The 23,251-nt window shown below is 48.3% G+C and overlaps 1 protein-coding gene across 1 annotated transcript; it reads left to right on the top strand.

Annotated features, from left to right (window-relative positions):
• Nucleotides 1-138: 138 nt before the first annotated feature.
• CSRP3 (cysteine and glycine rich protein 3) lies at nt 139-18,932 on the top strand. Its single transcript, XM_045825762.1, has 6 exons — nt 139-279; nt 9,485-9,623; nt 13,758-13,926; nt 15,561-15,693; nt 16,795-16,888; nt 18,593-18,932. The coding sequence occupies exons 2-6, from the start codon at nt 9,512-9,514 to the stop codon at nt 18,667-18,669; spliced, it is 585 nt and encodes a 194-aa protein (XP_045681718.1). The 5' UTR covers nt 139-279; nt 9,485-9,511; the 3' UTR covers nt 18,670-18,932.
• Nucleotides 18,933-23,251: the final 4,319 nt, after the last annotated feature.

The following is a 23,251-nucleotide window of genomic DNA, read 5'->3' as shown; positions in this document are numbered from 1 at the left end:
CTTGGTGCCATAGGCACTTGGCAATCAAAACAGAACTCAAAAGATATTGTTCTCCAAGGGCCCCACAGCTGGCGTGGGGGGAACAAAACTCAGGGCTTCGGTCACAGGCTATTTTCAGCCTCTGATAGCAGTTGTGTTACTCATGTCTCCTTCCCCCTCTCCCCTCAGCCTCCCTCCCGCCCTTCCCTCTGCAGGCCAAGGCTGGCGACGGCCTCCATATATTTAGAGAGGATGATAGCCCCCCTGACTCAGTTGAGCTGACAGAGACCTCACAGGCAGGTAAGTGGAGCAAAACAAGTGTTTGGGATGGAGGTGGGCTGCTGGTTTGGTGGCTGGTTGGGGCCGTGACAGGTCCCATAGAGTGAAGATGTGTTTGATGACCCAAGCACTAGCCACTCTGGGTCTGTGTGAGGAGACTCCAGTTACATTGGACTCTGGTGTGAATCTAACAGCTGTTTAGAAAATTCCTAAAAAGGGCAATTAACATTTGGGGGCTTAGAGAACCCCATTTCTTAGAGAAATGGGTATGGTATTATTTTTGGTCTAAAACTGTTTTCATGGTGGAATCGGGTTTCCTATTGTCCTGGTCAAAAGCCCTGAATTCTGGTCCCAGAACCACATAATGAATGGATGTGTGACTTTGAGGAGTTCCTGCCTTCGGGGCCTTGGTTTCCTCCCTAAGGGCCGACGTGGACGTGGTGACATTTTTCTAAACTGTAAAGTGCCGCACACTTAGAAAGTGGTGTGACAGACACAGCACAGCAGAAGCCAGCTTTTCAGTGTGCAGAATACAAGGAGCGGTGCTGTTCCGGAGGTGCCGGTGAAGGACCAAGATTGCCATCCTTCACCATACCCCGTCCCGCGCAGAGGAGACAGTGACACTTTTTGGGTTAATACAGATTTTACATCCCAAGGATGTTTGTCAACAGGCTTGCCTTTAAACATTCTAACTAAACCAAAACAGTATCTGAAAAAGACATTGCTATGTTGAAAATCCATTAAAAGCTCTACTTAGTAGGAGGATAATTCCTAGCCAGGGGTGAGGGGCTGATTCCCAGTGTCATCTCTGGGCTTCAGTCAAGAATGTTTTCTTTTCTTTCTTTCCTTCTGTTTTCTTTCTTTTCCTCTCTCTCTCCCCCTCCCCGCTCCTGTTAAATTCCAGTGAATGACAGGCATGAGTGTGACTGAGAATGTGAATGGTTTTAAGTGATGGTCTGAGGGGAAATGCTACCCAAAGAACAAAGCCGCCCTCTCCAGGTTCTGTTTCCATTCCTGAGCTGGAGCAGCGACTCCCCCAAGAGGGAGAAGTTGGTGAGCCAGTCAGGAGAAGCCTTGTCTCTCTGCGGTACAGTTCAGTGCAATCTAATGAGCTGGTTCTGACCTCGTCCTGTGCTGGGGCTGGGAACATGGAAGAAGCACTGATGCAGGGAAGGGTGGGCATGAACATCAGGAAGGGTGGAGAAATAGGTAAAGTCTGTGTCCTCAGTTTACTTTTGGGGCTGAATCTCAGTTTTGGGTACATCCAATACATCACAATGTATGTAAAATGGGTTTATGACCCAGAAAATGTGAGGACTCTTCTGGCTTGGCTTTGGTTCCCTTCTGATCAACTCCATGATTAAATGCACTTGGCTGTTGACAGGGAGGACAGCTGATTCCTAGGGTTTGGTGTCCTTTCCAGCCCCGGCAGACAGGTGCAGCCCACACGCACACGCCGTTATCAGAGAGAAGGGAGGCAAGCCTGACCATCACTTCTCTGAGTTTCCATCTTCTGAGCAGTAGAATGAAGGTGAGGCCACCCATCCCAAAGGGATTTGTGAAAATCAAATGAGAGAGGGTATAGAGTAAAGCACTTTGCGAAGCTTAACAATGCTACACAGATTCGTGAGGCCTTTGAGAAAAGGCACAGGGCCAGACCGGATGGGCCGCGGAAGGATGTCCTGCTGGGCACACGTGTGATGACAAAAGTGCAGAGGTCAGAGTGAACGGCGAGCTGACCGGGAGCTAGACAATGAATCTGGTTTACAGAAGGACCCAGACTAGGAATATAGTCCACAGGGAATACAACTCCCGAGGCAGGCAGGTGTCCAACTACAAGCCTGCCGCTCGGACCTCTGGGAATACTGCATGCAGGCTGGGGCCTCGTGGCCAGAGAGAAATGCGATACCTTCACCATGAAAAAGTACAGTTACTCGCTGCAGTGAAGGAAAGCAGGAAGGCAAACAGTTATCTTAAGGGCCACGGAGGATGGAAGAGTCTTCTGAGACTCATCATGGGAAAGGGTTGATCATGATTTACTGGCTGTTTACTGCCCTGTTTACTGTGCGCGCAGAACAATATTAGCTTGTTGAACTGTCACCAAGAGTCCTGCGAGAACTTCAGAGGAAGAAACAAAAGTTCAAGGAAGCACAGGAATCACTCAGGGTCACACGGCTAGAAAGTGGCAGAGCCAGTGCGACGTGGTCTTTAAAAACAAATCACCAAGGTCCAAACAGAACAAAGTGAATTTCTGAGAGTAAACGTTGGCCGCACTTCAGAGACAATTTCAGAAAAGATGTAATATGACCCGCGTGTTGTGGCCTAAGTGTGATGCGCAGGCATGTCTTTCGTGTCTAAGTTTTAAAGGGACGCCAGCCAACACTCGGGTTTATTTCTGTGCTGGCAACAAGTGGCCTATGCTCCCCAGGCTTTGTGAAAGGGCCTCTTCACAGGGGACTTCATGTATCTCTCTGTTCAGAAGCTTAGGAGGGAGCTATTGACCTTGAGTGTCCCATGCATGCGAGCTGAAGGGCACTGTCTCCCTGGGCCACAGGGAGGGATTCTGTCTGAGTTCGCTGCTTCCCTTCAAAGCGCAGGTCACCAGGGAGGTCAGCTGGTATTAGGCACCAGAGCTGCCAAAGCCAGAAAGCGGCTGTCCCAGGGCACAGGCTTAGGACTTTGCCTGACATGCCGTCTCTGGCACCAGGCGCTCTGGGCCCCCCAAGGGGGCTGACTCTTCCCCGGCCTGGCTGTGTCTGTTCCTGCGTGCAGTGCACTCTGAGGGCTGAGAAGCAAAACTGGTTCAGAGTTTGAACCAGAAGGGCCATGGAGCTGAAGCGAGAAGAAACTTGCTCGTTTTAAGAAAATTGATTTAAAAACAAGAGATATAATAATAACAATAATAATAATAATGCAACACAAATTATCAAATACCTACTATATATTAAGGATTCGTGCATAGCATCTTGCTATTATTATTTAACCTGAAAACAGCCTTCTAAGACAAGGATTCTCATTTTATCTTTACATGCCTGAGGACCCTAGGCTCAGAGATTTTAAGCAATTTGCCCAAGGTCCAACAGATAGTGATTTTTTGAACTCTGGCCTGGGTCTTTCCAAAGCCCACGTTTTCCCACTATGCAACATCATCTTCCTCATCGTCATCGGACTAGGAAAACACAGGAAAGGCAGTGTTTGAGAGGGGATGCAATGGGGCGGCACTTCTGCAAAGTAAGGCTCCAGTCACTCTTCAGATCCCTCCATCTGTCTCAGGGCTTGAAGGGCCCTTGAAGGGGCTTCACTGCACCGCAGCCCTCGGATGCCCATCCCAGTCCAGGTAATGCTCATAGTGAGAGAGAACACCTCTTCAGCTCCAAAGCAGCCCTTTCCTTGTTTGACTAGCACTGACTCTTAGGAAGTCCCTTCTTTTCCTGAATTGAATTTAGTCTCCCTGTTACTCCCACCCACGACTACTCTGTCCCAAGGAGAGATAATGCGTTGATCATATCCCAGGTCCCATCAACCGGTGGGAGCTGAGCCTTGTTCCCTCTCGAGCATGTTGTAAGCAGGGACAGGGGACACAGAACCAGCTTAACTGGGGTTTGAATTGCAGCTCTGTCATTTACTGCCTGTGTGACCTCAGACCTCACTTAAGCTCTGAGTCTCGGTTTTATTTATCTGCACAAAGAGGATAACAAAATTAGCTCTGCGGGGCTGTGGTACCAAAGATACTTTATATGAATCCACTGATGCACAGTTAATAATAAGTAGTGGTTAAGGTAAGAACACAGCTTTGGGCTCAGAGAGGCCCGAGTTTCAGTTGGCCATGTGACCTTGGGCCACATAATTTCCCACCGCATTTCCCCATCTCTAAAGTAAATTTTGTAACATCGCCTACCTTGAAGGGTTGCTGTGCAGATTAAATGAGATATGACACAGTATCCGGCCCAGGGGCTGGTCTCCAGACACACATCAGCTTCAATAATATTATTATGTTAGTAACTTAGATTCCAGATATAAGTTCCTATGATCCAAAATCTTTGTATCAGCCAGTGTAGGCAATTTATCGGCATCTAATAGGATGACTAAATGAACCACAACTGAATTCAAAATGGCATTTTCACTTGAGGACTCTGCTCACAGGGCCTACGTTTCCCACCCAGGTACTTGAACAGACAAAGGAGAAACAGAATCACTCAGCACCCACCGTATCCACCCCACCCACTTTTCCCACAGATCACTGTTCAGCACCATAGCTGGTAGTTTGAAAACAAAACAAAGTGTTGGGCTCAGAAAGAATGTGCCAAAGATACACAGTTGGTTTTTCTTTCACAAATCCACACTGATGCATGAAAACAGCATTATTGCAGAACTGATGAGCACTCACATTTTACAATACTCTACAGTTTGCAAAGTGGTTAGATGCATGTTTGTATTGCTATAATCCTGCCAGCAATAGTGAAACAGAGGGGACTATTATGCCCATTTTAGCGAGGATACTGCAGTTCAAAGAGCTTGAAGAACCTGCCCACATCATACAGCTTCAGGGAGGCCAGACAGAGCCGGGACTCGCTTTTCCGTTTCACCCAGTGCTTTTCCCATCCCCCATTGCAACACACCCCCAGTGTCATCTCCTCCACAGCGCTGTTCGTTAGGAAGCCCGCACACATTGTCTCTCCCTGGGACCTGGGTATCCCGAAGTCTGGAGTCCACCCTGCCCCTAGCTGATGTAGCAGGGCCCTACATTCGGTCTCATCCTCATAAATCTTGGGCTGTCCTGCATTTCAATCCTGAGCACCGACTCCATCTGTGATAATGCACCCATCTCCCAAACTGGCCCAGAAAATGTGATGGAGATTGTGACCCAGGGGACAAATGGGGCTGAGTGACAGGCAAGCCTATATTTGGCATCCCACCTTCAACAGTCCTCCCCAGTGCCAGGCAACACTGATAAACAAATGGTCCATCCCTTGGTATCTCGCCAGGGTAAGCTCACAGTGTGGGTCTGGCTAGGGGAGTGTTGAGGCAAAGGAATTCCGAAGCAATGCAGGAGGCTAAAAAGGTTATGCATGTAAGCCAAGGCCTAAATGTGCTCTCAAATCATAGCAACTTACTGAGCAATATGGTTCTATTCGAATACCCTGATATAAAGGAGGTAATAATGCCTTGCCTTTAAAAAGCTTCTCAATAAAAGTGTCCTTACCCATGGTTCTATTTTCCATGGTTTTGGTTAGGGGCAGTCAGCCTTGGTCCAAAAATATTAAATGGAAAGTTCCAGAAGTAAACAATTCGTGTGTTTTAAATTGCATGTCATTCTGAGTAGTGCAATAAAATCGCACAGCTCTGAGTAGTATGCTGAAATCTCGAGTTCTGTCTCACCCAGGACGTGAATCTTGTATTCACACGGTATATGTCCCCCACTCCCCGCCAGCTACCCACCTAGCAGCTGAGTTGGTTTTCAGATCAACTGTTGTGGTGTCCCAGTGCTTGTGTTCAAGTCATCCTCATTTTTACATGATAAAGGCCCCGAAGAGCAAGAGTAGTGATGCTGACAAATCAGATACGCCAGAGAGAAGCTGTAAAGTGCTTCCTTGTGTGGATGTACAGCCATGCAATGCTTCCTCTAAGTGAAACTGTGTGTATAGGGTTCACTACTACAAGTGGTCTCAGGCTTCCTCTGAGAGTCTTAGAACACATCCCCAGCAGATAAGTGGGGGCTACCGTACTGCTTTAACTTCCATCATATTTCCATGACTTTCACAATGGTCCTGTGAGGAAAGTGCAGTCGATTGTATTGTCGCTATTTTTTACCCACATTCAAGGTCACAAGGTCAAGATTAGAACCTGTGTCTTCCAATTCAGGGTGCTTTGCAACACCCTTCTCCTTTTGGCTTTTGAGCATTGGAAGAAAAAAAATCATAGCTATCTTTTGTGTTTGGCCTCCAGAGCTACAAATCCATCTTTAGAAATGGGACTGAACTCCTGTTTAATAGAATGTTCATGGATTTCTATTTTGGATTTCAAGTCTTGATTTATATGTGTCAGGTATTTATGATCATTTCTAAAAACCCGTGCTAGCATATGTTACTTTGTGAAGAAGTTATTATCTACAATCTTATCCTCACAATGAAAAATATTGTGTGTAGGCAGCTGCTGAATATACACACCCCTAAGAGGTATGTCTCTCTCCTACTAACTTGTGGGACATGCCCACGAAATCTCCACTGGAGATCTGAAATGAGAAATTTGACCCAGGGTTGTTTTCGTGAAAATTTCCACGTCATTAATCTCACAAGTGTCACTGTCACATTCTTGGGTATATATTACATTTCTCCTCTATTTTATATTATGTTGAAACTCTGGATCAAAATGAACACAAGTAGAATTATGTGATTCTATTCTTTTCTGGAGAACACATCATTTTTAATCAGAGAAAGATGGCTCCTGGAAAAGGGAGTTGGCTAAGAAAATACTCCCAAATGCTTACTTATGCCTCACCTTGTCTGTAAATGAGGGTGTTGGTCAATCTTCAGAATCTATTCCAATGCTAAAAGTCCTACAAATTAATTTTGGCTCCTTTAGGAGATATTAAGGTCTTTCTGCCTTTCTGTAGGAAATTTTCTCTGCCTAAGTGTTCCTCCCACTTTTCTCTATCTGGTGAACTCTGAGTCACCCCTCAACACCCCATCTGGACGTGCCATCTTTTGTGATCCTCCAACTCACTGCTTTCGTCTCCAGTGTAAATGTGGGTTTGCAATGTAAATGCAAACTCCCTCCTTTGAGTTTGCATGCACTTCTCACAAGACTCTTCCCTGGTGCAGAGCATTCTGGTTCCTGCCTATCTTCCTCAGTAGAGTGTGGGCTTTTCAATTCTAAAAGACACAAATCATTCATTTCTATGTTTTCCTCCCCTTCATCCCTCACCAGTACCTGGTGCAGTGCTTGACATAGTAAGGTAGTAAATGCATGGTGAATGAATAAATTCATGAATGAATGAATGCAGACTTGATCTCAAAGATTTCAACTCAAAATCCATTACTTGTTTCCACTATAGTAAATAACCTGACTACACAAACAGAAACACTAAATGTTTCTTTTTAAAAAGTTATTTTTGTCCTGGCTGGTGTGGCTCAGTGGATTGAGCACCGGCCTGCAAATCAAAGGGTCACTGGTTTGATTCCCAGTCAAGGCACACGCCTTGGTTGCAGGCCAGGTCCCCAATAGGGGGTGTGAGAGAGGCAACCACACATTGATGTTCCTCTCTCTCTCTTTCTCCCTTCCCCTCTCTCTAAAAATAAATAAATAAAATCTTTTTAAAAAGTTATTTTATACAATTTTATAGAATTAAAAGAGCCTGTTTCTATGAGAGGAAGGATAGGATATTCCCGGCTAACCTCGCACAGTTTTTGTAAGTGGGAAAAGCCCCTTGCAGGGACATTTAGATAGGGATGTCCCCTTTGGTCCCAGTATCGGGTTCAGTGGGTCTGTTTGCTATTTACCTTCTGTTTCTTAGCAAAAACTGTCTTTGTTGTGAGTCTGGGATACACATTCCTGGCCAGTGCCCAGGAGGGCTTAATGGTAATCGCCAACTATTATAAGAAAGTGAATTGCTTCCCAGAAGGGAAAAAGAAGGTCAGAAGCAGCGGCTTGGAATGACCTGATAGTATTGGTGTCCATAACAACACGACACACCAGGCTTCTTAGAAACCAGAGGATCCCAATGAACTTTGCCTTCCCCCTCCCACCCCCGGGGCGAGGGGGAATGCAGAAATTTCACCGAGTATTGTTGACTTGATTTAGTTTTGCTCTGGGGAAGGTGAAAACTGGATCAGCACTTACACACAGGCACAGGAAGAAAGAGAAAACATTTGTGTTGCTCCCTCTTGTCTAGTATCTCTTGAACTTGACTCTCCAGTGAGCAGACAGTGATGGGCCGGGGCTGTGGGCATCAGCAGCTCCTGGCAGCAGCATGTGCTCCGAGGTGTGGGGAGACACAGGGCTTCATCACCTGGCTCCTGTGATCACACCTGGCACTGCGAGCTCTGTCTAGGACCTTCCTGCACCTCACGTCCTGTGGTCCCCTAAAGAGCCCCGTGAAGCAGCAAGGAAAGAGTGACTCTCTTTATAGTATAGCTGGGAAGGCAGAAGTAAGAGAAGCCCCACAGTTCATCTCAATGCACACAGCAAGCTGTGGGTAGCCCCAAAAGCAGAAGGCAGGTTTCCAGATCGCTGATCTAGAGTAGTGCCAAGACAGCCTATTGCCTGAGAAATAATATGTTTTAAAAAGGAAATTATGAATAGAAGGAAGAAATCTGAGTTGGATATTTTATATACTATATATTTCTATCAGCAAAATTAGCTAAGGCTTTGCTACCCAAAGGGTGATCCACTACTAGTAGCATTTGCACTGCCTGGAGTCTGTTAGAAATTCAGAACTTCCTGCCTCTCTGCAGATCTACCGAACCAGAATCCGCATGTTATCAGCAAAATTCAAGGTGCATCTAGAAGCACTGAACTAGATAAGAAGATAAGACCATTTCAATAGGTTATTGCCACTCTGATGGAATGATATTTAAACCCTTAGATGGAGCCCTGGCTGGCATAGCTCAGTGCATTGAGTGCAGGCTGTGAACCAAAGTGTCACAGGTTCGATTCCCAGTCAGGGTACATGCCTGGGTTGCAAGCCATGACCCCCAGCAACTGCACATTGATGTTTCTCTCTCTCTCTCTATCTCCCTCCCTTCCCTCTCTAAAAATAAATAAATATTAAAAAAAAACCTTAGATGGAAAAATAGTAATACTTAGTATTTGTATATAATTTTATATGCACAAAATAAGCTCATCCACCCCTTCCAAGAACCCTGTGGGGTTCAGAGGGGAAGGTGTTTTTGAAATTTAACAGAAGAGGAAACTGAGTCCCCAAGTAGTAAAGTGACTTGCTCAGAGCCTTATTCAATGCCTTGCAACTTGCACATAGTATTTGCTGAATGAATGAATGAATGGATGAATGGATGGATGGATGGATAGATGAATGGATGGATGGATGGATGGATGGATGGATGGATGGATGAATGGATGGATGAATGGATGGATGGATGGATGAATGAATGAATGAATGACCAAACAAGCTGGGGCAGGATCCAGCTCTTCAGACCACTGCTCTACCAGTAATTGGTTCACTGCTGAGGTCACCTAAACTTTCGGTATTTGCTTTATATCCCATCAGACTTGACCTTTGTCAGAAGTCTTCAAGATGCCGAACTGGGGTGGAGGAGCAAAGTGCGGAGCCTGCGACAAGACAGTCTACCATGCAGAAGAGATCCAATGCAATGGAAGGAGTTTCCACAAGACCTGCTTCCACTGCAGTGAGTTGGGTGAACACCACGAAGGCCCCTTGGCATCCAGAGGGCATTTCAAGGCTCACCCTTAGCCACAGATGCCTCTCTGTCAGTGGTCCTCCGAGCATGGTCCCGGGACCAGCAGCATCAGCATCCCCTGGGAATGGGTGGGTCCCCCCTGAGCAAGGGAGGGTGCTCTTCTGAGCACTCGCTCTCCAACCACTTGCCCAGCTCAGAGGCCATTTCCCTGCAGCTCAACATCAGAACGAGCTGGCCCGCCACCGCTCTCGGTGGTGAAAACTTGAACCCGGAGGCAACATTTACAAAGTGTGACTTGGCGGAGAAAGACACCATTACTTATCTGGAACCAGGATGGATTTGGCTCTTGGTGTCTTTTGCACTGGCCAGCTGTCACTGAAGTCAGCTGCAACAGGCTTTTCTAAAGAAAGAACCTGTATCAGACAGAGAAATGCGTGCCAGTTCTGTTTAAGAGTCAGAAAATGAAGAGGTTCAGGGCCTGGGCACCAGTCATTTGACAAAGGGAATGTTTCCCATCACCTGCCAGGCAGAGCCGCACAAATGTTAAAATGAGGGCAATTTGAAGATGCTGTGGTTCACCCGGGAGTCCGGCTCTGCCCACCTTGTGCGACTTTGGGCGAGTTGTTTCTCATCTCTGAGCCCAGGTCCCAAGCACCTGTAGCTGAGCCAGGAATAGCATCTATTTCTTCAGACTTCCAGTCTAGACTCTTTGACATGAGTGCATTCTGGAATTTCTTAGTAGCCAGCCCTGTTTCTTTGGCCACTCACCTTCTTTGCTTCCCTCCAGTAGATCTGGCTCAGGGGTTAGCTTTACTGGATGCTTGGCAGAGCCCCTCCCCAGAATCCCCCACCCCACCTCCATGCCTCAGCCCAGTGACCACTAGGCTTCACACTGGCCCGAACGGTTTCAGATGGAACTTCAAGGGCTGGGCTCCATGTGTTAGGGCAGGAGACTCTCCATCCTTAAGCTGCCAGAAACAGTAACAGTTTATCTGCTGCAGGCTTATCCCCTACAGCAAACATAAATATCATCGAAGAACAGGGGAAAATATTGTTCTGAGTGATTGGGGTGGCAGATTTACTAATGCTTTGGGTTTTAATAATGCGTATTTGTTTTTAAGGCACTGGACACATCCATCTGATTCATTATTATTATTACAGCTGTCCATCCAGAAGTTATTGCTGAAGACAGTTTATCCCACAACCCTCCGGCTTTTGTCTAAAAACAGCCAGTGTTCTTTATAAAGCAGGGGGGTGAGGGGTGGGCGGGGTGAGGGATATTGGCAAGAACCCTAGAATCAGAGTAAAAATGTCAGGGTTTGCGTCTCTGCTCTGCCATAGACTGTGAGACCTTAGGCAGGTCATTTCTCCGTCTCGCCTCCACTCCCTCACCTGTAAAATGCCAAGTGGGTTATACCTACCACACAGGTGGTTACAAAAAGAAGACTGGAGCTCTTGATATGGAAATCCAGCCCTCTAGGCCTTTATTTTCCTTTGATCAACTTTGATGCCTGAATGGGAACAGAAAACGGTAGTGAAGCTGTCCATGGTAAGGGGCATCCTGTCCTCCCCCGTCCGCAGGATGACGGAGCCAGGGCAGAAGGGGTTTGGGCATTGGGTGGCACACTGCTTTAACCCTCTAATGTTTCCTTAGAGCTCGTAAGTGGGGTGGGGATGTGAGCAGTACCAGTTTCTCAAATGGGGTAGACAGAAAGATCCTAGAGAGAAACACACTTTTTCTATTATCATCGCAAGACTTGCCTATCCGCAGGCGGCCCTGTAATTGCCGGAGATGGGGTTCAGAGAGGCACAGCCTACCTAAGCCTGTCCCCCCAACACGTTTGCCTAACTTCTAGACAGATCTTAATCCTTCTCACCAGCACATCCAAAAGAAACATAATGTTTGCAAGCCACACATGCAAATTTAAGTTTTCCAGTAACCATATTTTTAAAAAGTACAAAGAAACAGGTGAAATTAATTTTAAAACATTTTACTTAACCTAACATATAAAAAGTATAATTTTAGTATATTATCAATACATAAATTATTAACAAAATATTGTATATTCCTATTTCGTTTGTGTCGAGTGCTTGAAAAGGAAGTGCATCTTGTGAACTTCCTGTGGCAGGCGAGAGTGGTCAGCACTGGGCAGCACAGCTCTACTGAGCCTGCGCCTGGGAGCTGGTCAGGGCCTGGCAGGGGCTGTCGACTTGGCCAGGGCGCGACGGGGCATAGGTAGCCCTGGAGTGGCGGGAATGACCACCAGAGTCGGAGCCGAAGGCTCTGAGCCAGTCGTGGCTCCGCAGGGTCCTGTTGTATAATTGTGGACAAGTCACTGGTCTTCATTCACACGTGCATGCGCACATCCATCCATCCATCCACCCATCTGTTCATCCGTCCGTTCATCCGACAAATGTTTACAGGGGACTAATTCAGGGCCAGACTCCACACTGTTCTGAGGATAGTAAGGTAAAAATCTTGCCCTTAAGGAACTCAGACTCTAGAACATCAACACGTATTTGAAAGGTTGTTCTGAAGATCGGCACCTGAGAGCAACAAGAAGGGCAGAGATAAGTTTCTACTGCTCCCCTCCCAAAATTACTCCTCGTGAAAAGGGTTTCCCTTGTTTTCAAGGCCTTATAAAGTCTCCCATGCTATAAGACAGTTTCTCAATTACTTTATTATTCATTTATTTTTTTAAACATTTTTACAGAATGTCTAATACAGGTAACATTGACAGAATCGTTTCGTGAGGTTCCGCACACTGGTTCCCCCACCATGCAGCCGCCAGCCTGTGGCCAGTCCTCGCATACATCCTTAGAGTCTACTCCCACTCTCACATCCAATTCCTTTCTTTTTTAAACTAAAATACCGTTTGAGGAAGGCATATGAGCCCGAAACAAATTCATTCAATGCTGACTTGCTTATAGAGGTCACTTGATGGAACCGGTTAAAATTTAAAAAGGGAAGCAAATAAAATGAATGCACATGTATTCTCATTCCCCAGGCTGTGACCTCGCTATAATGAGCACTGAGCACCGCCATGAGCAACCTTCGCGGATTATTGTTGCCAAGCAATTCAGAAAAGTTATCACGCTGTGGAAATCCTACATGTTCTTTCAAAGCTGCCCTAATATTACATTAATAGGGACTTCTGGTTGAGACACAATTTCCAGGTGACCGCTCCCTGCTCAGGTGCCAACAGGCTGCGACAAGGGGCGATGGGCTGCTCTGGGGCTGGGCCAGCTGTCTCGGAAAGACACCGGTGACGCTGCAGATGCAGATTCGGATACAACCATTTCCTGAATTTGTGTGGGATTAGAAAAATGAACACCTCCAATTTAATACGTGATTTATATTATTAAATTACTAATACTATACATAGGGATTTGACACTGTCATTTACATCCTTAAAAGTATTTCTCTTAAATTGGCAAAATAACTCTTGCCATAAATCTTCTCTTTGGAAAAATGAGGGCTGGTCTTACACAGTTTACACTACGAGGTAGCATATGGTGACGGGGGAACTGAGCCAATGGAAGCCGAAGGGTCTCTGAGGCAGGTCTACCCTCCTCACCACCTCCTGACTTCCAGAACATGATCAAAAGAAGCCTCAGTGATAACTGTCTCCTTGAACAGCGCAGTGTCCTTCAAAGGTCATGATAAGTACAGAAACTGCTCAATCTTCATTCGGACATGATTATAAAAAAAATACATTTGTCTCCTGCCTTAGCTCCTTGCCCTACACACACACACACACACACACACACACACACACACACTTCCTTGATATCATTTAGGGTGAGTCACACTGGAATTCAGGCTCTTCCGATTCAGAGACAGTATTCTTAGCTGGTCCGAGACCACGTACCTGGCTCCATCCGGTTCCACCCCTTTCTAGCTGGGCACCACGGCATCACTTCCCTTCCCTGTGTCCCGGTTTCCTCATCTGTGGCATGAGGACCACGTTGGAATCTACGGCCCAGGGAAGATGCATGCACTGGTCAGGAATCAAAGTAGTGTTCTTGGCCGAGGGCCTCTTGGCCCTGAGCACGGTATTGGAGGGGCAGGGAAGGGGGAGGAATGTAACCCCAACCTCCTGACCTTCCTTTCTTTGGCAGTGGCCTGCAGGAAGGCTCTGGACAGCACCACGGTCGCAGCTCACGAGTCGGAGATCTACTGTAAGGTCTGCTATGGGCGCAGGTACGGCCCCAAGGGCATCGGATTCGGACAAGGCGCCGGCTGCCTCAGCACGGACACGGGTGAACACCTGGGCCTCCAGTTCCAAGAGTGAGTCACTGCCCCACTTCTCCCAGCCCCACACAGCCCCAGTTATCAGGGCAGCCCGTTCTGTTCCCATAGCAACGTTTTCTGGAAGTGAAAGAATGGACCTTATTGTTGACCTGCCAACAATAGGAATATTCAGTCTGATCAAGTTTTAACAATGTGTCATCTCTCCAAAGTCTCTCTTTAAATTATCTGCCTTTCTAAAGGGCAATTACTTTTACACCATGGCCCTCGGTCTGCATGTCAAGAGCAAATGCAGAAAGTACAGATGTTCCATTGTCTGACCTTTGCAAAACTCCATGGAGCCTCTTCTCTTCCCTTTGAGCTCTTCTGTGTAAATCACATAAATATGGCATGGAAGCAATGGCCGTTTGCTTTGAGCTTGCCACTAAAGGCTTTCTTCCCTTGGGTTGTAGGATGACTCATGCCCATGGGGGAAGTGGCTCTGTGGGGATGGAGTGGATGTATGTCAGGAGTAAACAATTACAACCGTTCTGTGGGTCTCCCTGGATGCCTGTTGCCAATGCAGTGCCGAAGTTTCCCCCAACACCATCCTAGGGAAGCTGGGAGATTGCGCTGTGCCTCCTCCATCTACCAGGCTGTCCCACCAGCCTTGATGATCACGCCAGACCCCAGCCCAGAACTGATCACAGACTGACAGCCACTCACCTGCAGCTGCTGTCTGGCCAGCTGGTGTCCAGCTCCACTCCGTGGTGGGACTGGGCGGAAAGGCCCAGCCCAGCAGAGGCAGTGTCCCAGGGAGGGCCTGCCCCACGGAGCAGTTAGACTGTCTGAAGGGTCATCTGCTCCCTCCAAAAAGAGGAGCCCAGGAAAAGTGCAAGGATGTGTGATTAGCCATCTTAATTTTTCCCATGACCCAATCCCAACTGCATACTCCGTTTAAAGAAGATGATACCAACCGCAGTCTCTGCCGTGCATTGCCCGAAGCTCCCTCCCCTACGTTAGGGCTTTCTTACGGTGCTGCACACGGACGGACACGAGTCTGGAGAACTCAGTTTCATCCCGACTCCACTGGTCATGAGCTGCTTGACCTTGGGAAGCTGCGCCTCCCACCCTCACTTTCCTCCGAGTCCTGCCTACTCTAGAGGTTATGCTGAGACTTGAGCAGTAAATGGACAAGGAAACACTGAAAGATGTGGAGACACGGGGGCTGTTTCTGTGCCTCCATCTTGGACATGGCTCACATGGGGGAAGGGATGCATCAGCTCACGATCTGTTTAGTGTCAGCTATCCAGATCCCATCTTGCCCTGTAACACTTTCACAGCTCGTGCCAGGAAGCAGGCCAGTGGAGTACCGCATGGTGCAGAAAAACCTACCCCGTCACCACCACAGCAACACAATGTCAGTCATACAAGCTAACACACATGGACATGAGTGCTTTAGGGTAGAAAGGGAGGGTTTACACCTTACCCCATGCCAGGCAGGCACTGCTGTACTTATGTCACATCCTTTAACCATCTCAACAATTCTGGGAGGACAGTGCCATAATGATCCCCATTTTCCCAATGAGGCATCTGAGGCACAGAGAAGTTAGGTAACTTGCTTAAGGTCACACAGCTAGTACTCTCTGCTGAATCAGGTCTATAGGTTTCATTCATTCGTCTGTTCCCCCCAGATCCCCGAAGACAGCACGTTCAGCCACCACCAGCAACCCTTCCAAGTTCACTGCCAAGTTCGGAGAGTCAGAGAAGTGCCCTCGATGTGGAAAGTCAGTCTATGCTGCGGAGAAGGTGATGGGAGGTGGCAAGGTAAGACCAGAGTTGCCTATCTCCACCAGATCGGCTGGGAGGGGTGAGAGAAGGAAGTGGGGACTGGGGGTGGGAGCCAGAGCCTTCATTCTCTTTAGCTCCAAAGGACCACTTTAGGGGCCGCCCATCCTCACCCACTTTCCCAGGCTGTGACTGTCACCTCGGAGCCCTTGGAACCTAGAACTGGTGAATTTGAGCAACCAGCATTAGCCCACCAGCTATCAGGCAGCCAGTAAAAGCCCTGGAGATAAAGATGCACAAGGCCCTGCCCTTCAGAGCCCGCAGTCCTTTCAGAAAGGTGTCGGCCCTGAGAGCCCTCCAGGAAGGTGTCACACTACACAACTCAATCTGCTGCTGGCATCCCAGCAAACACCTCGCAGCAGCCAGAAGTGGCTGCAAGTGTCCTGGCCGTCGGGAGAGTCCTCAAATGTCTGCGACAGTCATGCGCAGGGGCCCCACGAGCTCCCGTTTCCAGCCTGAAGCCAGGGTATTCACCACAGGATGTGGGCCCGACAAAAAGAAAAAAAAAATCCTGCTTATATTGAATAAGGGGCGGAGGGCCATGGCGAGTGGGACCGACCTCAAATAAAGGGCGGCGTCCGCCGCAGGACACATGGGAGCCCCTGAGCCGTGCCCAGTAGACAGGCAGATGTGTGGGAGGCAGGTGATCCTCTGGGTGGTCCCGGCCATGCACCCTCTTCTACCGAAAATACAGAGTTAAAATGAGGGTGAGCTACCTGCATCACGGCCCCATTCACTCTTTTCCTTCTTTAACTTGATATTCAACATGTTACCCACTGTCTCAAGTCCAACTTCCCCTCTCCAGTTTACTCCTTGGTTTTGTAGTCTGTTCTGAAGGAACACGTGTGGAAATCACATAGATAGTTTATTGTTAGGGGTTCTGAGAATTGCTGGCCAAGTCCACAGCATCTTATTTTCTTCAACTCCCTGGAGAAATTATTCTGGGAGCCAATTAGGTACATGAACTGTTAAGCCAGTAGCACACCTTTATATGTGGCCGGGCAAGGCAGTGACCATGGAAACAGAACCTGCTGCTGCCCACCACACCATGTAACGTTCTTGTTCTCCCGTGCCCCTCAGCCTTGGCACAAGACCTGTTTCCGCTGCGCCATCTGTGGGAAGAGTCTGGAGTCCACGAACGTCACTGACAAAGATGGGGAACTCTACTGCAAAGGTGAGCGGTTCGGAGACTCTCTGGAGACGCTGTTTCCCGAGGAGGGTCCTCAAGAGAAGCCGTGTCTGTGTGGACAGGCCTGGGCCTGCCAGGAGGCACGGCTGCTCAGTTGAGCACAGTTTGGGCTCTCAGGATGGGGAGCAAAACCACCTTAGGAAAAGAAATTCCTTGCCTGACCCAGCTCTGGGCTTCCCCATCGGAGCATGTCAGGGGACGATGTTTGCAAATGCTCGGTGGTTCGGGCAGCTAGGTGCCTCGTGGGGAGAGAAGATGAGGAGAAAGCAGTGTCTGCTTCTGCTTCTGGAAGAGATCACAGGCCTGGACAAACAGCATCACATTTTATTCTGAAAACCCAAAGGGTCTCTGTCTGCCTGAGGGGCAGCTGGGGGTAATTGGAGAGGATGAACTCAGTCTGGCCCCTCTAATTCAAGGCATATCCTTCCTCCCTCTCTCCCTCCATTGCTCCCTCCCTCTTTTCTTCCTGATGTTACCGTTGCTAATGTTGCACACCTTGTACCAATACAGATAGAACCGACAAGTAGATTTTCCTTCTGGTCCTCGCAGCCCTGCCCCTACCTGCCTCCACGGTCCCCTCATCTCATGGAGAAGTCACAGAGCCTTAGCTCTCTCCTGATGCTACAAAAGGAAAGAGGCGATGCATCCTCAAACCCGGAGCCTCTCCCAGGCCTATTGTTTCTCAGCAGGGCCCTCCCACCCTCTCACTCAATGGTGGTGTCTCAAGATCTCCAGGCAGAGTGAGAGGAACACTGAGGAGGGCCAGAGGGAGGGAGGACATTACTCCTCGAGACTACAGGTTGCCAAAGCTTTTCCCGTGATGAGTGAGACACAGTGGTTGCCTTCTCCTGGCCGTAGAAGACACAAGAGTGTCCTCAGCACCGAGAGGCCATAAACGCCTAAAATGTTTCTGTAAGCAGCAGGGAGATCAACAGGTAGACCAGTCATTGAGTACCCAAGTGAAAAAGGCCCTGGTGGCAGACCATACAGGATGCAGTAGTGTACGAAGAGGCAAGTGATCAGCTTGGGGTGTTAGGGAAGACTTCCTGGAGGACAAGCTTCCCCTGGGCCTCCAAGGACAAATGGGGGTTGGGGAGGGGGCATTCCGGGAACAGGAGGCAGCGAGTGCAAAGGCCCGAAGTTGGGGCATCCCGCTGTGTGCCTGGAGAGGCGGGAAGTGGTCGGGGGAGAGGCTGGGCAGGCAATCAGGAGCCAGGTTATGTCGACTCGAATGAGAAAATGTCTGTGAACACCGTGAGGTGCAAAGAACTCTCCAGTGGTACCTCGGTACTTGTTAATTCATTCCGGAACTCCTGACGAGTGCCAAACCAGTGAGTACCAAATGATGAGAGACATTTTCTCTTGCGGGACAGACAGCGTAGTGACTCACACAAGTTCTAGCCAGTGCGATGGGTCCCAAGAGAGTGCCGAGTGCTGAAACATTTTTTTCCTCTTCAAAATGTGCCCAGGACAGGGCTTGACAAATTTTGAAGCCGAGGAGTACCGAGGTATGACCGTAAACCATTTTTATGCTAAAGTAAAGTACTCCGTTTATTTACAAATTAACTTATAAATACATTCATCAAAAGGATGCTTCTCAAGGTGAAGGAACTGGATCCAGACAGAAGGGACTGAAATAATGGTGCTAACCAACCCATTCTCTCTCCCTTCTCCTGTTTTCGGTCCCAGTTTGCTACGCCAAGAACTTTGGCCCCACGGGCATTGGCTTTGGAGGCCTCACACAGCAGCCGGAGAAGAAAGAGTGAACGGTCGGTGCGCCCATTCTCAGACCTTCCGCCAGCCTGAGACGTTTTCCACGTGACCCTGCCCCAACGGACACCTGTGCCCGGGCATCCTCTCGTTGGTGGCTGGACCGTGTTTCTCTTCGGAAGTGATCACAGTCCTTCTAACCCAACGTTAGAAGAAGACTTTGGAAGAAAATTATTAAGAGTTTAATCTGTAACAAGTGTCTTATTATTTACGATACCTGGGATGGGAGAGGCAATAAACACTTTATTGGTACCTTGCACATCTGGATCTTTCCTTTCACACAGAGGGAAGTTTTCAAAAATAGAGACGTAGTTTGAAAAACTAGCTGCGAAGAATAGAAGACATTTTGGTGTCACGTGGGGGAGGAGTGAGGAGGCAGAAACAAAAGAAAGCAATCTTCCAGAATCTGTCAGCTGAGCAGACAGAAAAACGGGGGTCCCAGCGGAAACAGACGGCATGATAGCGAATTCAAGGAGGGAAATCAAAACGAGCGAAACTGCTGAAGAGCAAATCCTTTTGTCCTACCACAGGCTTTGCAATGTGACACATTTTGTGGAAACTCAGAAAAGGCACTGAAGTGTGGCGTTGTCTCGTGTCGTAAATGATATGAGGATGATTTCCTTTTATTCTGGAACAATTCCGGAGGGTTCAGCAATTTTCTGAAAACTTCCCTTACATCTAATTGCCAGGCTGGCAAACGAAAGGCAGCCAATTAAAAACGTCTGTTCTGCCTCCCCAGCAAGTTCTCCGGCCTCCTCTTTAAACACCACAGCTTCCCCCCCGCCCCGCCACCATGCAATTCTGAATTATTTGAAGTAAATGGAAAACAAATGAAAATTTGCTGTTTAAAAACTATGAAGCACTCCATTAAACCACGGGCTTTTCTAGGCTCCGAGTCCTGAGCACGCTGCCTTTCAAATGAGCATTTACTCAGGGCCTTCCAGGCAGTCATGGTCAAGGCCCTGCGCCGGCTTTGTTAGTTATTTATTTTTTGATGTTCCAAATGCAATTACTACACCTGATCATTTTCTCTCTTGGATTGGCTTGAACGGATTGGTTCAGAGAGAAAAAGAACAGCCAACAAAGGCTGTATCCCCTTCCACTTTCAAAAGGAAAATGCAGACATAAGCTTTACTTCCCCAGAGACTCGCACGGGGGTGGGGGGGGGGGGGTGATTCGGCCACTGCAGCCTGAGGGTGTACATTCTACATTCTCTGGGGGCGGAAGCATAGGGCAATGTATTTTTAATTTGTGAACTTGTTAACTTTTTTCTTTTTATCAGAGTGGTATAAGAGATCCCATCATTGTCAATTGAATAATTAATACCAGGGATCAACTGAATGAACTAAATTGAGTCCCCTTCAACCTGCAGACTTTGAAAGCAATACACAACCCTGGCTCTTCGGAAAGAAGTGCCCTGTGCTGGAGGCTTCCAGGCTCACAAAGCCCGGGGGGAAGGCGCATGGAGGATGGGACTGCCGGACGATGCCACCTTCTCCCCCTCTACCGCAGTTCAGCGACTAGACCCACCAGCTGCCGTCCATCCAGGGGACTGAAGCTGGAACCTGCAGTCAGCCTTGGCCTTGCCCTCTCCCTCCCCCCTGCTGGCCTCCCTCCCCGAGCCTCCCTGACTCTGACTCCACGCTGTCTCTAGGACACATCCCCTCCATTCTTATTCTTTGGCACGTGTTTGTACACTAGCCTGCTAGGGCTTCCATAATGAAGTACGTGGATCGGGTGTCTCACACAACAGAAACTACGTTTTCACAGTTCCAGCAGCCAGAAGTCTGAGGTCAAGGTGGCGGCAGAGCTGGTTTCTTCTGAGGCCTCTCTCTCTGTGGCATGTGGTTGACTGCTTTCTCCCAGTGTCTTCCCGTAGTCTTCTCTGTGTGTCTGTGTGTCCAAATAGTGTTTTCTCCTAAGCACACCAGTCACGTTGGGTTAGGGAGCACTCGAATGACCTCATTCTAACCTAATCACTTCTGTAAAGACACTATCTCCACACACAGTCACATTCTGAGGTCCTAGGAATGAGGACTTCAACATATAAATTTAGGGGGATACATAACAGCCCATAACAGGATGTCATGAAGGATCTTCCTGAATTGGACTTGAACTTACTATCCCTTCAACTGAGTTTTAGACAATCTCTTCCATATAAGCTCCACCTACACTCAAAGACTTGAAGCTTTCCAAATACGCCACGTACCCTTATGCCGTCATGCTTTGCCACTGCTATTCTTTTGGCCTGGAAATGTCTGGAAGATGGAACCCCTCCATCCAGATGCTCTCACCCAGCACCTTAGCCCGGTGAACTCAAGTCACAGGTCAAATGGCATTTCCTCCACAAAATCTTTGCTGAACTGCCTGAGAATTAACCCACGCCTGTGTTCCCACAGCCAGTGGAGAACACAGCACTCACGGCACTGAGATTTTGAATTCCCACTTGCCTCCTTGTTACAACGGGGCACGCTTGCCTTCCCGGTGCTCAGCAAATAGCAGGCACTTAGCAACCCTTTGTTGAGGGAATGAAGTGGAAGAGAGTGCAGGCAGGACTAAATGCAAATTCTGCAAGAATTTCAAAGAAAAGTGTGTTATCTAGCGGAGTGAAGGAGCTTGAGGAGGAAAAAACAAAACAAAGAAAGAACCTTAATGTGGTCCAGCCGTCTTCGTGTTTCCCCTCTGCCTCGGGCAAACCGCTCCACCATGTCTCCCACACTCCCTGCCACAGACTGGGACTCGGGACTCAGTTAGCCAACGGAGGGCGGACCTCCAGGACCTCTGGGAGAGTCTCCATTCCCTCCACGTCAGTGAATGTGGAAGGCCCGGGGGACACCGAGGCCCCAGGTAACGGTGGGGCCACCAGGTCCGGCAGGAGCGTGGGTCCATGCAGGCAAGAACACCTGCTAACAGCGAGATGGACTGACACAAAAGGAGAAACACGTCTTCCGTCTGTCGTGTGAAGCCACCGAGATTTAGGGGATGTGTATCGCAGCACCAACTCCCTAGGCCAACTCTCGCCTGAGACACGGGGTGTGTTATGTCTGAGACATTCCACTTCTCACTGCTTGGTGCCCATCCAGTCCATGTACATCAAAATTTTGTAAAAATGGTTCAGTTGTGTTATCTCCTAGGTGACCATACAGATATTTGAGGAAAGACACAAAGTCACAGCAAGAGAGCCTAATGGTCGCATTCCTCTGGCCCCGAATAGCATGACTGGGTTTGTCTTAGCTTCAAAACAGAACAAAAACAACCTCTCTATTCACCCTCAAGATACAGCCTTCTCCTCTCCTTTCAGAGCCAAACTGTACGCAAGACTAGAGTCCACTTACTCCTTAGATCTCAGCACCTGGCTTCTGATTCCCTTCCTCCACCCCACCCCACCCCAGCTCCTAAATCATAAGCCCTCCGGTCTTCCTTCAATTGTTTTTTTCACCTCTCCTTCGCTCCTGACCGCTGACTGCTTCCTCTTTGAAATGAGTTCTTCTTGAATCCCACTCACTGTACCCTCTTGATTATCCTCTTACCCAACCTCCTCCCAGTCCTCTCTTCCTCCTTCTCAGGTTTCTTAAATCCATATTCCATAAGCTCGAGTTCCTCTCTTTTCCTCTCACACTTTTCTTTAATTCTCACTTTTTTAATTCTCTCTTTTCCTCATTCTCCTGAGGATGTGGTTTTTTATTGATTTTAGAGAGAGGGAGAGAAACATAGATGTGAGAAACACTGATTGCCTTCTATTCGCACCCCAACCAGGGGTCACACCTGAAACCTAGGCGTGTGCCCTGACTGGGAATCAAACCTGCAAACTTTCGGCGCATGGGACAACTTTCCAACCAACTGTGCGCCGCCCCCCGGCCCCCCAGCCAGGGCTCTCACACTTCTTTCTCCTTTCACGGATTGTCACCCTTTGGTCTCTTTTTTGAATTGATGTTTTCATTTCAGGAAGGAAACTCCCCTTTGATTTTCATCTCAGGTTTCCACCTCTCTCCTGTGACGATCTCATCCATCCATCTGTGCAGGTGGCTCTGAGCTCTTTCCTGCTGCCTCCTTGACTTTTCCACTGTGTACCTTACAAGTACCTCAAACAACAGGCCCCGACCACCCAACTCATCACCTAGCCTCTCCACTGTTTCCCTTACTTCTCTCCTTCACTGGGTTCAACACCTCAAAGTCATCCTTGATTCCTTCTCCTCTCCCCCACATTCAATCAGTAATCTGGGCCCGCGGGATCACACCTGTGCCGTCACAACTTCTCGCCTAGCCCATTATTAAAAGTAGTTAGAAGCCCATTAACTACTTCTTGCCTAGCCCTATCCTCTGTCTGTCAGGGCCCAGTCATAAAAACAGAAACCACACGATTTTCTTTTTTTTTACAGAAAGAAAATACTAGAGGGAGTTGGCTAAACAGCTGTTAATATTTTGGGACATGTGAAGGACACTCTGACTTAACACAGAGATAAGGCAGGAAGCAGCCACCACCTCTGGGGCAGGAAAAGAGAACAGAGGTGGGTGTCCTAACTTGGATGCCCCGACTAGCGGTCTCCCAGGGACTAGGAATCAGACCTCTGAGGAGAA

Source organism: Phyllostomus hastatus, unplaced genomic scaffold, assembly GCF_019186645.2.
Source record: "Phyllostomus hastatus isolate PE091 unplaced genomic scaffold, TTU_PhHast_1.1 phas_scaffold_585, whole genome shotgun sequence".
Taxonomy (NCBI): Eukaryota; Metazoa; Chordata; class Mammalia; order Chiroptera; family Phyllostomidae; genus Phyllostomus; species Phyllostomus hastatus.
This window is presented reverse-complemented; position numbering and strand designations above follow the sequence as displayed.